The sequence below is a fragment of the Pristiophorus japonicus genome, chromosome 3, assembly GCF_044704955.1.
Source record: "Pristiophorus japonicus isolate sPriJap1 chromosome 3, sPriJap1.hap1, whole genome shotgun sequence".
NCBI classification, from domain to species: Eukaryota; Metazoa; Chordata; class Chondrichthyes; family Pristiophoridae; genus Pristiophorus; species Pristiophorus japonicus.
Window position 1 is genome coordinate 231,881,061 of NC_091979.1, and position 15,134 is coordinate 231,896,194.

At 47.3% G+C, this 15,134-nt stretch overlaps 1 protein-coding gene across 1 annotated transcript in view; it reads left to right on the plus strand.

The window, feature by feature from the left end:
* The window catches only part of fgf8b (fibroblast growth factor 8b), a 36,151-nt gene that overhangs the window by 6,730 nt on the left and 14,287 nt on the right, over nucleotides 1-15,134 (plus strand). The window contains exon 2 of the mRNA XM_070873928.1: nucleotides 721-898. Coding sequence (XP_070730029.1) covers nucleotides 721-898 — 178 coding nt within the window. The remainder of the gene's footprint in view (nucleotides 1-720; nucleotides 899-15,134) is intronic.

Consider the following 15,134-nt stretch of genomic DNA (forward strand, 5'->3'; position numbering starts at 1 on the left):
ATAGAGCGGGAGAGGGGCAGGATGGGCAGAGTGGGGGCAATAGGGCGGGAGAGGGGCAGGGTGGGCAGAGTGGGGGCAATAGGGCGGGAGAGGGGCAGGGTGGTCAGAGTGGGGGCAATAGGGCGGGAGAGGGGCAGGGTGGGCAGAGCCGCACATACACGGATGCGAAGCTCCATGGTTCAGACTTGGCCTCTTCCACATGTTGGTCTCATTAGCGGGACGGGTATACATTGCCGGCACTGTGCGGGCTCCGGTTAACTGTCTCCGTGCAACCGAAGGAATGGCCATGTCATGGCAACAGGCTCCCTCACCACACACACCCACAGCCCCGCGACCACCCCCCAGCCCTGTCCGGACACACACACCCACAGCCCCGCGACCACCCCCCAGCCCTGTCCGGGGACCCTCCAGCCTCAGGAACACAATCACTGAAATACACTATCACACAATCCATCACATAGTTCACAGATCACAGGACAGAGAGGGAGATCGGGAGGCGGCGAGTCATTTTAAAATAGTTAGTAAACAATTTGCACAACCAGAAATGAAAGCATTCTTCTGTTAATTGATTAAACTTTTGAGATATATTTTAAAGAAGCAAAGGAGGCCATATCCTGGGACACGGGGGGGTTCCAGTGCAGGCGGTGCCGCGGTTTGAAGGCGGCTGTGTCTGTCATTGTTTAATGTACACGTGTATTGTATATTGTATTTTCTTTAAAGGTAACCTATCAGTCACCGCCTAATTTTACACAGCACGTAAGGGAGCAGACCCGGCAGACCGACCGCCTCAGCAGGAGGCTCATCCGCACCTACCAGCTCTACAGCCGTACCAGCGGCAAACATGTGCAGGTCCTCGGCAAGAAAATCAACGCCAAGGCGGAGGACGGCGACAAGTACGGTAAGAGCGAGAGTGTGGTAGAGCGAGCGAGAGATAGAGAGAAAAACACTGGGGGAGGGAGAGACTGGGGCGGCGGGGGGAGAGGGAGAGACTGGGTGAGAGACTGGGAGAGAGAGGGAGAGACTGGGGGAAAGAGAGAGACTGGGGGAGAGAGAGACTGGGGGGGGGGAGGGAGAGACTGGGGGGGAGAGAGAGACGGGGGGGAGAGAGACTGGAGGAGAGAGAGAGGGAAACTGGGGGAGAGAGAGACTGGGGAGAGAGAGAGAGGGAAACTGGGGGAGAGAGAGACTGGGGAGAGAGAGACTGGGGGGGGGGGAGAGAGAGACTGGGGGGGAGGGAGAGACTGGGTGGGGGGGGGGGAGAGGGAGAGACTGGAAGAGAGACTGGGGGAGAGAGGGAGAGACTGGGGGAGAGAGAGAGACTGGAGAAGAGGGAGAGACTGGGGGAGAGAGAGAGAGACTGGGGGAGAGAGAGAGACTGGGGGAGAGAGGGAGACTGGGGTAGAGAGAGAGAAAGACTGGGGAAGAGAGAAGGAGACACTGGGAGAGAGAGGGAGACAAGAGAGAGAGAGAGAGAGAGAGTCTGGATAAAGTGGAGATTAGAAGAGACATGGGAAGCCTAGATAGAGACAGTAGAGAGTGGGAAATAGACTAGAGCGTGAATGAGCGCAATTTATGAATTGGGGGAGTTAAAGAGAATCGTGAGATAAAGAAAGGGGAAATAGAAAGTGTAAAGGTGGCGAGTGAAGAGAGACTGGAGAAAAATGGTGAGAAGTGAATGACAATGAACCCGAGAAAATGCTCAAATTCAGTGTCACCGCAGTCAGACTCGGGATTAAACACTGGACCTGGACACTGGGACACTGGCCCGGGTCTGACCCTGGGACACTGGCCCGGGTCTGACCCTGGGACACTGACCTGGGTCTGACCCTGGGACCCTGCGACACTGGCGCGGGTCTGACCCTGGTACCCTGGGACACTGCCGCGGGTCTGAACCTCGTACCCTGGGACACTGGCCCGGGTCTGACCCTGGGACACTGGCCCGGGTCTGACCCTGGGACACTGGCGCGGGTCTGACCCTGGTACCCTGGGACACTGGCCCGGTCTGACCCTGGTACACTGGCCCGGGTCTGACCCTGGGACCCTGGGACACTGGCCCGGGTCTGACCCTTGGACACTGGCCCAGGTCTGACCCTGGTACCCTGGGACACTGGCCTGGGTCTGACCCTGGGATACTGGCCCGGAGAGAAAGAGAGAGAGAAAGAGAGACTGGAGAGAGGTAGGGAGACGCTGGGAGAGAGAGAGAGAGAGAGATATTGCGGGAGAGAGAGGGGGAGGGAGACACTGGGAGAGTGAGAGAGAGAGAGAGAGACTGGAGAGAGGGAGGGAGACACTGGGGGAGAGAGAGAGGGAGGGAGACACAGAGCCTGGGGAGAGAGAGAGAGACTGGAGAGAGGGAGAGAGACTGGAGAGAGGGAGGGAGACACGGTGCGAGAGAGAGAGAGAGACTGGAGAGAGGGAGGGTGACACTGACTGAGAGAGACTGGAGAGAGAGAAAGAGACTGGGGGGGGGGAGAGAGAGACTGGAGAGAGAGAGAGCGAGAGAGCGCGACTGGGGAAGAGAGACTGGAGAGAGAAACTGGGGAAGAGAGACAGGAGAGAGGGGGGTGACACTGGGAGAGAGAGAGACTGGGTAGAGGGAGGGAGACACTGGAAGAGAGAGAGACTGGAGAGAGGGAGGGAGACACTGGAAGAGAGAGAGACTGGAGAGAGGGAGGGAGACACTGGGAGAGAGGGAGGGAGACACTGGGAGAGAGAGAGACTGGAGAGATGGAGGAAGATACTGGATGAGAGAGACTGGAGAGAGGGAGAGAGAGACTTGAGAGAGGGAGGGAGACACTGGGAGAGAGAGAGAGAGACTGGAGAGAGGTAGAGAGACACTGGGAGAGGGAGGGAGGGAGACACTGGGAGAGAGAGAGAGAGAGCGACCCTGTGCTGTTCAGGGGAGCGTGAAAGTCGCGATCGAATTGTTTAATTCAGGTTGCTATTCTGCCCCGTGCGCCCCTCCAGGAGCCGGACTCCTGTCTGCATTGGCTCAGAGAGCTGGAATCCCTCCTGAATTTACTTGTCTGGAAACTTGTCGCTGTGTTTTTCCATCCGCTGATCTCTCTCCTCCTGTGATCACTCTGTGTGTCTGCGGGCAATCCACTAAATCAATCCTCAAACTCTTTACTGCCCAACCGATCGATTGATTCCGCCCCTCCCCCGAATTAATGGGCGCTTTCTCGCTTTATTTAATTAAAAGGAATCGCTCCCTCCGCCTGCTCCCTCCTTAGGACAACATTGGCGGCATTTAATCAGCAGCCTGCATCGATCTCGGACCTTGGTTGTGGCGATGGCTTCTACAGATGGCCGTGGTCATTAGTTGTGGTCGGCTGTACAACAACAACAACTTGTATTTATATAGCGCCTTTAACGTATTAAAACGACCCAAGGCGCTTCACAGCAGCGATTATCAAAGAACATTTGATACCTATCAAAGAACATTTGATACCTATCAAACGTTTGATACCTATCAAAGAACGTTTGATACCATGCCACATAAAGAGATATTAGGACTGGTGACCAAAAGCTTAGTCAAAGGGGTAGGTTTTAAGGAGCGTCTTAAAGGAGGTAGAGCGGTTTAGGGAGGGAGTTCCAGAGCTTAGGGCCCAGACAGCTGAAGGCACGACCGCCAATGGTGGAGCGATTAAAATCGTGAATGGCCAAGAGGTCAGAATTGGAGGAGCGCAGAGATCTCGGAGGGTTGTAGGTCTGGAGGAGGCTACAGAGATAGGGAGGGGCGAGGCCATGGAGGAATTCAAACACGAGAATTAGAATTTTGAAATCGAGGCGTTGAATAACCGAGAGCTAATGTACGTCAGCGAGCACAGAGGGTGATGGGTGAGTGGGACTTAGTGCGAGCTAGGACACAGTTGTGGTGATTATTTGCAGCGATTGATTGTGATGAATAGTTGCCATGATTATTTGCTTGGGTTTGTTCTGGTGTTTGGCTGCTATGATTGAACATAAGAAGATAAGAATTAGGAGCAGGAGTCGGCCATACAACTCCTCGAGCCTGGTCCGCCATTCAATAAGGTCATGGCTAATTTTCGACCTCAACTCCACTTTCCTGCCCGATCCCCATATCCCTTGATTCCCCTAGACTCCAAAAATCTATCGATCTCAGCCTTGAATATATTCAACAACTCAGCATCCAGCTCTATGGGGCAGAGAGTTCCAAAGATTCACTACCCACTGAGTGAAGAAATTGCTCCTCATCTCAGTCTTAAATGGCCGACCACTTACCCTGAGACTGTGGCCCCTGGTTCTAGACTCTCCAGTCAGGGGGAAACATCCTCTCAGCATCTGCCCTGTTAATCCCCTTTGGAATCTTGTATGTTTCAATGAGATCACCTCTCATTCTTCTAAACTCCAGTGAGTATAGGCCCAATCTACTCAATCTCTCCTCTACTATGCGTGCGGGAAGTGTAGCCAGCTGCAGCTCCTGTCAGACTGCATGACGGCACTGGAGCTGCGCATGGATTCACTCGAGGAGTTGTATGGCCTACTCCTGCTCCTAATTCTTATCTTCTTATGTTCAATCACAACAGCCAAACACCAGAACAAACCCAAGCAACTAATCATGGCAACTATTCATCACAATCAATCGCTGCAAATAATCACCACAACTGTGTCCTAGCTCGCACCAAGTCCCACTCACCCATCACCTCCTGTACTCGCTGACCTACATTGGCTCCCGGTTAAACAACGCCTCGATTTCAAAATTCTAATTCTCATGTTTGAATTCCTCCATGGCCTCGCCCCTCCCTATCTCTGTAGCCTCCTCCAGATGCTGTGGATGTCGTGGATAGCACGTTTAGTGAGTTGGTCACACCGCAGGTAAAGGTTACAAAGATAGATAGGGAATGGGTGACCATCAGGCAGAACAGGAGTAGGAAGGTAATGCAGGAGTCCCCTGCGGTCATCTCCCTCCAAAACAGATATACCACTTTGGACACTGTTGGGAGACATGGCTCATCAGGGGAAGGCAGCAGCAGCCAAGTTCATGGTACCATGGGCAGCTCTGCTGCACAGGAGGGCACGAAAAAGAGTGGGAGAGCTAAAGTGGTATGGGATTCTATTGTCAGGGGAATAGATAGGCGTTTCTATGGTCGCAATCGAGACTCCAGGATGATACGTTGCCTCCCTGGTGCAAGAGTCAAGGATGTCTCGGAGCGGCTGCGGGGCATTCTGGAGGGGAAGGATGAACAGCCAGTTGTCGTGGTGCATATAGGTACCAACGAGATAAGTAAAAAACGGGATGAGGTCCAACAAGCTGAATTTAGGGAGCAAGGTGTTAAATTAAAAGGTAGGACCTCAAAGGTAGTAATCTTAGGATTGCTACCAGTGCCACAAGCTAGTCAGAGTAGAAATAGCGGAGAGTTAAGATGAATACGTGACTTGAGGAATGGTGCAAGAAGGAGGGATTCAAATTCCTGGGACATTGGAACCGGTTCTGGGGGAGGTGAGACCAGTACAAACCGGACGGTCTGCATCTGGGCAGGAACGGAATCGATGTGTTTGCTAGTGCTGTTGGTGAGGGTTTAAACCAATATGGCAGGGGGATGGGAATCTATGCATAGAAACATAGAAACATGGAAAATAGGTGCAGGAGTAGGCCATTCGGCCCTTCAAGCCTGCACCGCCATTCAATGCAGGGAGACAGAGGGAAGTAAAATGGGGGCAGAAGCAAAAGGTAGAAAGGAGATAAGGAAAAGTGGAGGGCAGAGAAATCAAGGGCAAAAATCAAAAAGGGCCACATTACAACATAATTCTAAAAGGACAAAGTGTGTTAAAAAAACAAGCCTGAAGGCTCTGTGTCACAATGCGAGGAACATTCGTAATAAGGTGGATGAATTAACTGCGCAGATAGCTGTTAACGGAAATGATGTAATTGGGATTACGGAGACATGACTCGAGGGTGACCAAGGCTGGGAATTCAACATCAAGAAGTATTCAATATTCAGAAAGGATAGACAGAAAGGAAACGGAGGTGGCGTAGCGTTATTGGTTAAAGAGGAGATTAACGCAATAGTAAGGAAGGACATTAGCTTGGATGATGTGGAATCTGTATGGGTGGAGCTACGGAACACCAAAGGGCAAAAAACGCTAGTGGGAGTTATGTACAGACTACCAAATAGCAGTAGTGAGGTTGGGGATGGCACCAAACAGGAAATTAGAGATGCGTGCAATAAAGGTACAGCAGTTATCATGGGCGACTTTAATCTACATATAGATTGGGCTAACCAAACTGGTAGCTATACGTTGGAGAAGGATTTCCTGGACTGTATTAAGGGATGGTTTTTGAGACCAACATGTCAAGGAACCAACAAGAGAGCTGGCCATCCTAGACTGGGTGTTGTGTAAGGAGAGAGGATTAATTAGCAATCTTGTTCAGTGAGGCCCCTTGAGGAGGATGGCAGAATTCTTCATTAAGATGGAGAGTGACAAAGTTAATTGAGAGACTAGGGTCCTAAACATAAAGAAAGGTAACTTCGATGGTATGAGACGTAATTAGCTAGGATAGACTGGCGAATGATACTTAAAGGGTTGACGGTGGATCGGCAATGGCAGACATTAAAAGATCACATGGATGAACGTCATCAATTGTACATCCCTGTCTGGCATAAAAATAAAATGGGAAAGGTGGCTCAGCCGTGGCTAACAAGGGAAATTAGGGATAGTGTTAAATCCAAGGAAGAGGCATATAAATTGGCCAGAAAAAGCAGCAAACCTGAGGACTGGGAGAAATTTGAAATTCAGCAGAGGAGGACAAAAGGTTTAATTAGGAGGGGGAAAATAAAATATGAGAGTAAGCTTGCAGGGAACATAAAAACTGACTGCAAAAGCTTCTATAGATATGTGAAGACAAATGTAGGTCCCTTGCGGTCAGAATCAGTCAGAATGCCTCTTCCTTGGATTTAACACACCCTAATTTCCGTTGTTAGCCACGGTTGAGCCACCTTCCCAGTTTTATTTTTATGCCAGACAGGGATGTACAATTGTTGAAGTTCATACATATGATCTTTAAATGTCTACCATTGCCTATCCAGCGTAAACCCTTTAAGTATCATTCGCCAGTCTATCCTAGCCAATTCACGTCTCATACCATCGAAGATACCTTTTGTAATGGGGAACAAAGAAATGGCAGACCAATTGAACAAATACTTTGGTTCTGTCTTTACGAAGGAAGACACAAATAACCTTCCGGAAATACAAGAGGACCGAGGGTCTAGCGAGAAGGAGGAACGGAAGGAAATCCATATTAGTCAGGAAATTGCGTTAGGGAAATTGATGGGATTGAAGGCCGATAAATCCCCAGGGCCTGATAGTCTGCATCCCAAAGTACTGAAGGAAGTGGCCCTAGAAATAGTGGATGCAGCGGTGGTCATTTTCTAACAGTCTATAGACTCTGGATCAGTTCCCATGGACTGGAGGGTAGCTAATGTAACGCCACATTTTAAAAAAGGAGGGAGAGAGAAAACAGGGAATTATAGACCGGTTAGCCTGACATCAGTAGTGGGGAAAATGTTGGAATCAATTATTAAAGATGAAATAGCAGCGCATTTGGAAAGCAGTGACAGGATCGGTCCAAGTCAGCATGGATTTATGAAAGGGAAATCAAGCTTGACAAACTTTCTAGAATTTTTTGAGGATGTAACTGGTAGAGTGGACAAGGGAGAACCAATGGATGTGGTGTATTTGGACTTTCAAAAGGCTTTTGACAAGGTCCCACACAAGAGATTAGTGTGCAAAATTAAAGCACATGATATTGGGGGTAATGTATTGACGTGGATAGAGAACTGGTTGGCAGACAGGAAACAAAGAGTAGGAATAAGCGGGTCCTTTTCAGAATGGCAGGCAGTGACTAGTGGGGTACCGCAAGGTTCAGTGCTGGGCCCCCAGCTATTTACAATATACATTAATGATTTAGAAACATAGAAACATAGAAAATAGGTGCAGGAGTAGGCAATTCGGCTCTTCGAGCCTGCACCACCATTGAATAAGATCATGGCTGATCATTCACCTCTGTACCTCTTTCCTGCTTTCCCTCCATACTCCTTGATCCCTTTAGCCGTAAGGGCCAGATCTAACTCCCTCTTGAATGTATCCAATGAACTGGCATCAACAACTCTCTGTGGTAGGGAATTCCACAGGTTAACAACTCTCTGAGTGAAGAAGTTTCTCCTTATTTCAGTCCTAAATGGCTTACCTCTTATCCTTAGACTGTGACCCCTGATTCTGGACTTCCCCAACATCGGGAACATTCTTCCTGCATCTAACCTGTCCAATCCCGTCAGAATTTTATATGTTTCTATGAGATCCCTTCTCATCCTTCTAAACTCCAGTGAATACAGGCCCAGTCGATCCAGTCTATCTTCATATGTCAGTCCAGCCATCTCGGGAATCAGTCTGGTGAACCTTCGCTGCACTCCCTCAATAGTAAGAATGTCGTTCCTCAGATTAGGAGACCAAAACTGAACACAATATTCCAGTGAGGCCTCACCAAGGCCCTGTACAACTGCAGTAAGACCTTCCTGCTCCTATATTCAAATCCCCTAGCTATGAAGGCCAACATGCCATTTGCCTTCTTCATTGCCTGCTGTACCTGCATGCCAACTTTCAATGACTGATGCACCATGACACCCAGGTCTCGTTGCACCTCCCCTTTCCCTAATCTGCCACCATTCAGAAAATATTCTGCCTTCGTGTTTTTGCCACCAAAGTGGATAACCTCACATTTATCTACATTATACTGCATCTGCCAAGCATTTGCCCACTCACCTAACCTATGCAAGTCACCCTGCAGCCTCTTAGCGTCCTCCTCGCAGCTCATACCACCACCCAGTTTAGTGTCATCTGCAAACTTGGAGATATTACACTCAATTAATTCATCCAAATCATTGATGTATATTGTAAATAGTTGGGGTCCCAGCACTGAGCCCTGCGGCACCACACTAGTCACTGCCTGCAATTCTGAAAAGGACCCGTTTATCCCTACTCCCTGCTTCCTGTCTGCCAACTAGTTTTCTATCCACGTTAATACATTACCCGCAATACAATATTCTTTAATTTTGCACACCAATCTCTTGTGCGGGACCTTGTCAAAAGCCTTTTGAAAGTCCAAATACACCACATCCACTGGTTCTCCCTTGTCCACTCTACTAGTTACATCCTCAAAACATTCCAGAAGAGTTGTCAAGCATGATTTCCCTTTCATAAATCCATGCTGACTTGGACTGATCCTGTCACTGCTTTCCAAATGCGCTGTTATTTCATCTTTAATAATTGATTCCAACATTTTCCCCAACACTGATGTCAGGCTAACCGGTCTATAATTCCCTGTTTTCTCTCTCCCTCCTTTTTTAAAATGTGGTGTTACATTAGCTACCCTCCAGTCCATAGGAACTAATCCAGAGTCGATAGACTGTTGGAAAATGCTCACGAATGCATCCACTATTTCTAGGGCCACTTCCTTCAGTACTCTGGGATGCAGACTATCAGGCCCCAGGGATTTATCGGTCTTCAATCTGATCAATTTCCCGAATGCAATTTCCCGCCTAATAACGATATCCTTCTGTTCCTCCTTCTCACTAGACCCTCGGTTCCCTAGTACTTCTGGAAGGTTATTTGTGTCTTCCTTCGTGAAGACAGAACCAAAGTATTTGTTCAACTGGTCTGCCATTTCTTTGTTCCCGATTATTAATTCACCGGAATCTGACTGCAAGGGACCTACGTTTGTCTTCGCTAATCTTTTTCTCTTCACATATCTATAGAAACTTTTGCAGTCAGTTTCCCAGCAAGCTTCCTCTCGTACTCTATTTTCCCCCTCCTAATTAAACCCTTTGTCCTACTCTGCTGAATTCTAAATTTCTCCCAGTCCTCAGGTTTGCTTCTTTTTTTGGCCAATTTATATGTCTCTTCCTTGGATTTAACACTATCCTTAATTTCCCTTGTTAGCCACGGTTGAGCCACCTTTTCGTTTTATTTTTACTCCAGACAGGAATGTACAATTGTTGAGGCTCATCCATGTGATCTTTAAATGTTTGCCATTGCCTATCCACCATCAACCCTTTAAGTATCATTTGCCAGTCTATTCTAGCCAATTCATGTCTCATGCCATCGAAGTTATCTTTCCTTAAGTTCAGGACCCTAGTCTCTGAATTAACTGTGTCACTCTCTATCTTAATAAAGAATTCTACCATATTATGGTCACTCTTCCCAAGGAGTCTCGCACAACAAGATTGTTAATTAGTCCTTTCTCATTACACATCACCCAGTCTATGATGGCCAGCCCTCTCGTTTGGTTCCTCGACATATTGGTCTCGAAAACCATCCCTAATGCACTCCAGGAAATCCTCCTCCACTGTATTGCTATCAGTTTGGTTAGCCCAATCTATATGTAGATTAAAGTTGCCCATGATAGCTGCTGTACCTTTATTGCACGCATCCCTAATTTCTTGTTTGATGCTGTCCCCAACCTCACTACTACTGTTTGGTGGTCTGAACATAACTCCCACTAGCGTTTTATGCCCTTTGGTATTCCGCAGCTCCACCCATACAGATTCCGCATCATCCAAGCTAATGTCCTTCCTTACCATTGCGTTAATTTCCTCTTTAACCAGCAACGCTAACCCACCTCCTTTTCCTTTCTGTCTATCCTTCCTGAATGTTGCATACCCCTGGATGTTGAGTTCCCAGCCTTGGTCACCCTGGAGCCATGTCTCTGTGATGCCAATTATATCATATTCATTAATTGCTGCCTGTGCAGTTAATTTGTCCACTTTATTACGAATACTCCTCGCATTGAGGCACAGAGCATTCAGGCTTGTCTTTTTAACACACTTTGTCCTTTTAGAATTTTGCTGCAATATGGCCTTTTAGACGAAGGAATTGAATGTAATATCTCCAAGTTTGCAGATGACATTAAGCTGGGTGGCAGTGTGAGTTGCGAGGAGGATGCTAAGAGGCTGCAGGGTGACTTGGACAGGTCAGGTGTGTGGGCAAATGTATGGCAGATGCAGTATAATGTGGATCAATGTGAGGTTATCCACTTTGGTGGCAAAAACAGGAAGGCAGAATATTATCTGAATGGTGATAGATTGGGAAAAGGGGAGGTGCAACGAGACCTGGGTGTCATGGTACATCAGTCATTGAAAGTTGGCATGCAGGTACAGCAGGCGGTGAAGAACGCAAATGGCATGTTGGCCTTCATAACGAGAGGATTTGGGTCTAGGAGTAGGGAGGTCTTACTGCAGTTGTACAGGGCCTTGGTGAGGCTACACCTTGAATATTGTGTTCAGTTTTGGTCTCCTAATCTGAGGAAGGAGATTCTTGCTATTGAGGGAGTGCAGCGAAGGTTCACCAGACTGATTCCCGGGATGGCAGGACTACATATGAAGAAAGACTGGATCAACTGGGCTTGTATTCACTGGAGTTTAGAAGGATGAGAGGGGATCTCATAGAAAAATATAAAATTCTGACGGGATTGGACAGGTTAGATGCAGGAAGAATGTTCCCAATGTTGGGGAAGTCCAGAACCAGGGGTCACAGTCAAAGGATAAGGGGTAAGCCATTTAGGACCGAGATGAGGAGAAACCTCTTCACTGAGAGAATTGTGAACCTGTGGAATTCTCTACCACAGAAAGTTGTTGAGACCAGTTCGTTAGATATATTCAAAAGGGAGTTAGATGTGGCCCTTATGGCTAAAGGGATCAAGGGGTATGGAGAGAAAGCAGGAATCGGGTACTGAAGTTGCATGATCAGCCATGATCTTATTGAATGGTAGTGAAGACTCGAAGGGCCGAATGACCTATTCCTGCACCTATTTTCTATGTTTCTATTTTTCATAGGACAGCCCTCTCAATCTAGTAAATCTTTATTGCACCCCCTCAAAGGCAAGTATATCCTTCATAGGTAAGGAGACCAAAATTGTGCACAGTACTCCAGGTGTGGTCTCAATATACAATTGCAGCAAGACTTCCTTATTCCTCTCCTCCAACCTGCTTGCAGTGAAGGCTAATATACGATTTGCCTTCCTAATTGCTTGCTGAACCTGCATGTCAAATTTCGGTGATTCGTGTACAAGGACCCCCCAAATCCCTCTGAATACCAACATATACTACTAGTCTCTCACCTTTTTAAAAATAGTGTTTTTCCATCCTGCCTACCAAAGAAGATCATTTCCCACTTTCCCACATTATACTCCAGCTGCCCACGCACTTCACCTGCCTATATCGCTTTGCAGCCTCGTTGCTTCCTCCTCCCAGCTTACTTTACACCCAGGATTGATCGTGAGGCGTGGTCCTTGTGATAGCTTTACTGAAGATTGTGGCGATTGCAGCTAAGTGGCTGGTGCTGTAATGGTTGGGTCCTGAGCCCTCAGGAAGAGATCGCAGCTACACGCCTGCCAATGTGCAACTCAGAGTGGCCACAGATTGTTCCTAATCAGAGATGAAAGGACATTTGTGCAAATGGTAGTTGGAAGTTTTTAATGTTATTATTGTTAAGCATTTTTCAAAACCAGTTGTACAAAAATGAGTTTGTCTGTTCTCTGGGTACAGGCAACACTGGCACAGTTACATTTATTGCTCACCCCTAGTCGGCACAAGTAGGTAATACTGGGTCTTCGTCAGAGGGTGTGGGAATGGAGTCACCTTTGGGTGAGACCAGGTAGGAGTGGTAGGTTCCCTTCCATAAAGGCGATTAGTGAACTAGTTGGGTTTGTGCCAACAAGACAGCCGCTTTCCTGGTTATTTCCTGGTGCTAATCCGCAATTTACATTTATTGATTTGCCCCTGCGAGATTTGAACTCATTGTCTCTGGGTTATTGGTCTAAGGATACCAAATCCATTGCTAATGCTGAACCTCCACTTCCAGATAGAATGATTTCAGGTGAGCATGGACACAACAGTGGCCGTACTGTATCCCAGGCCAAAACGCCCAAAGGCAGCATTTACACTAAAACTGTGACGCGGTACAAATCGAGCTCGCCTCGCGCCGATGCTGCTGTTGTAGTGTGAATCCAGATGTAGTGCCCAACCTGACTCCAGAATGAAGCGGAGTGGGACTCCGCCACACCGCTTCTCACCAATGATACGGTTGTGATGTAAATACAACCTGAAGCCACAGGGAGTGTGAGATCCCACTCGGGGGCTGCCTCACCTCAGATGGAACTCACGCTAGCTGCAGTATAGCTCCAGCCTGGTGTAAAGTATCCAGGAACAGCACTGCGATAAACTTTGTACAAGTGGTGGAATCTTTCTAATGTTATTAAAAGAAAGATGCTCCTGACAACAAAAGCAGGAGAGGAACTTGGCAAATTTAGCAATGGAGTTCTTGTATAGTTTACTTTACCTGGGTGTGGGCACCTAGCAGTATATCTCCAGCCTGCTAACTTTATTTAGCACTCTACAGATAGAGGGTAATATGTAGAAGTGCGCCCAAAGCATGTGCGAAGGTATGAGTGTGTATAAGAGTGTGTACGAGTATGTTAGTGTGAGTGTATGAATATGTGCCAGTAGATATTTATATGTTGCAAGTGTCTGTGTGCTTGTGTGTGTGAATATTGTAAGATTGCAAGTAATTTCAGATGATACAGCCAATTGGCACATCTTAGATCATTCACATAGAATTTTACATTCCCGTCACCTTGTCTAATGATCTCTTGAATTTTATTTATTTTGTTCCTGGGATGTGGGTGTTGTGGCAAGGCCGGCATTTATTGCCCATCCCTAATTGCCCTTGAGAAGGTGGTGGTGAGCCACCTTCTTGAATACAACTGAGTGGCTCGCTGGGGCCATTTCAGAGGGCAGTTCACACTCAACCACATTGCTGTGCTGCACAAGATAAACGTTCACAGAGTTGGGGGTAATATATTAGCATGGATAGAGGATTGGCTAACTAACAGAGAACAGAGAGTCAGGATAAATGGTTCATTCTCTGGTTGGCAGCCAGTAACTAGTGGGGTGCCGCAGGGATCGGTGCTGGGACCCCAACTATTTACAATCTATATTAATGACTTGGAAGAAGGGACTGAGTGTAACGTAGCCAAATTTGCTGACGATACAAAGATGGGAGGAAAAGCAATGTGTGAGGAGGACACAACAAATATGCAAAAGGACATAGACAGGCTAAGTCAGTGGGCAAAAATTTGGCAGATGGAGTATAATGTCGGAAAGTGTGAGGTCATGCATTTTGACAGAAAAAAAATCAAAGAGCAAGTTATTATTTAAATGGAGAAAGATTGCAAAGTGCGCAGTACAGCGGGACCTGGGGGTACTTGTGCATGAAACACAAAAGGATAGTATGCAGGTACAGCAAGTGATCAGGAAGGCCAATGGTATCTTGGCTTTTATTGCAAAAGGAATGGAGTATAAAAGTAGGGAAGTCTTGCTACAGCTATACAAGGTATTGGTGAGGTTACACCTGGAATACTGCATGCAGTTTTGGTTTCCATATTTATGAAAGGATATACTTGCTTTGGAGGCAATTCAGAGAAGGTTCACTAAGTTGATTCCGGGGATGAGGGGGTTGACTTATGAGGAAAGGTTGACTAGGTTGGGCCTCTACTCATTGGAATTCAGAAGAATGAGAGGTGATCTTATCAAAATGTATAAAATTATGAGGGGGCTTGACAAAGTGGATGCAGAGAGAATGCTTCCACTGATGGGAGAGACTAGAACTAGAGGGCATGATCTTAGAATAAGGGGCCGCCCATTTAAAACAGAGATGAGGAGAAATTTCTTCTCCCAGAGGGTTGTAAATCTGTGGAATTCGCTGCCTCAGAGAGCTGTGGAAGCTGGGACATTGAATAAATTTAAGACAGAGATAGACAGTTTCTTAAACAATAAGGGGATAAGGGGTTATGGGGAGCGGGCAGGGAAGTGGACCTGAGTCCATGATCAGATCAGCCATGATCTTATTGAATGGCGGAGCAGGCTCGAGGGGCCTTATGGCCTACTCCTGCTCCTATTTCTTATGGTCTTATGTTCTTATAGGCCCAGACCGGGTAAGGATGGCAGATTTCCTTCCCTAAAGGACATTAGTGAACCAGATGGAACAATCTGATCGTTTCATGGTCACTATTACTGACACTAGCCTTTTATTGCAGATTTACTTAATTAACTGAATTT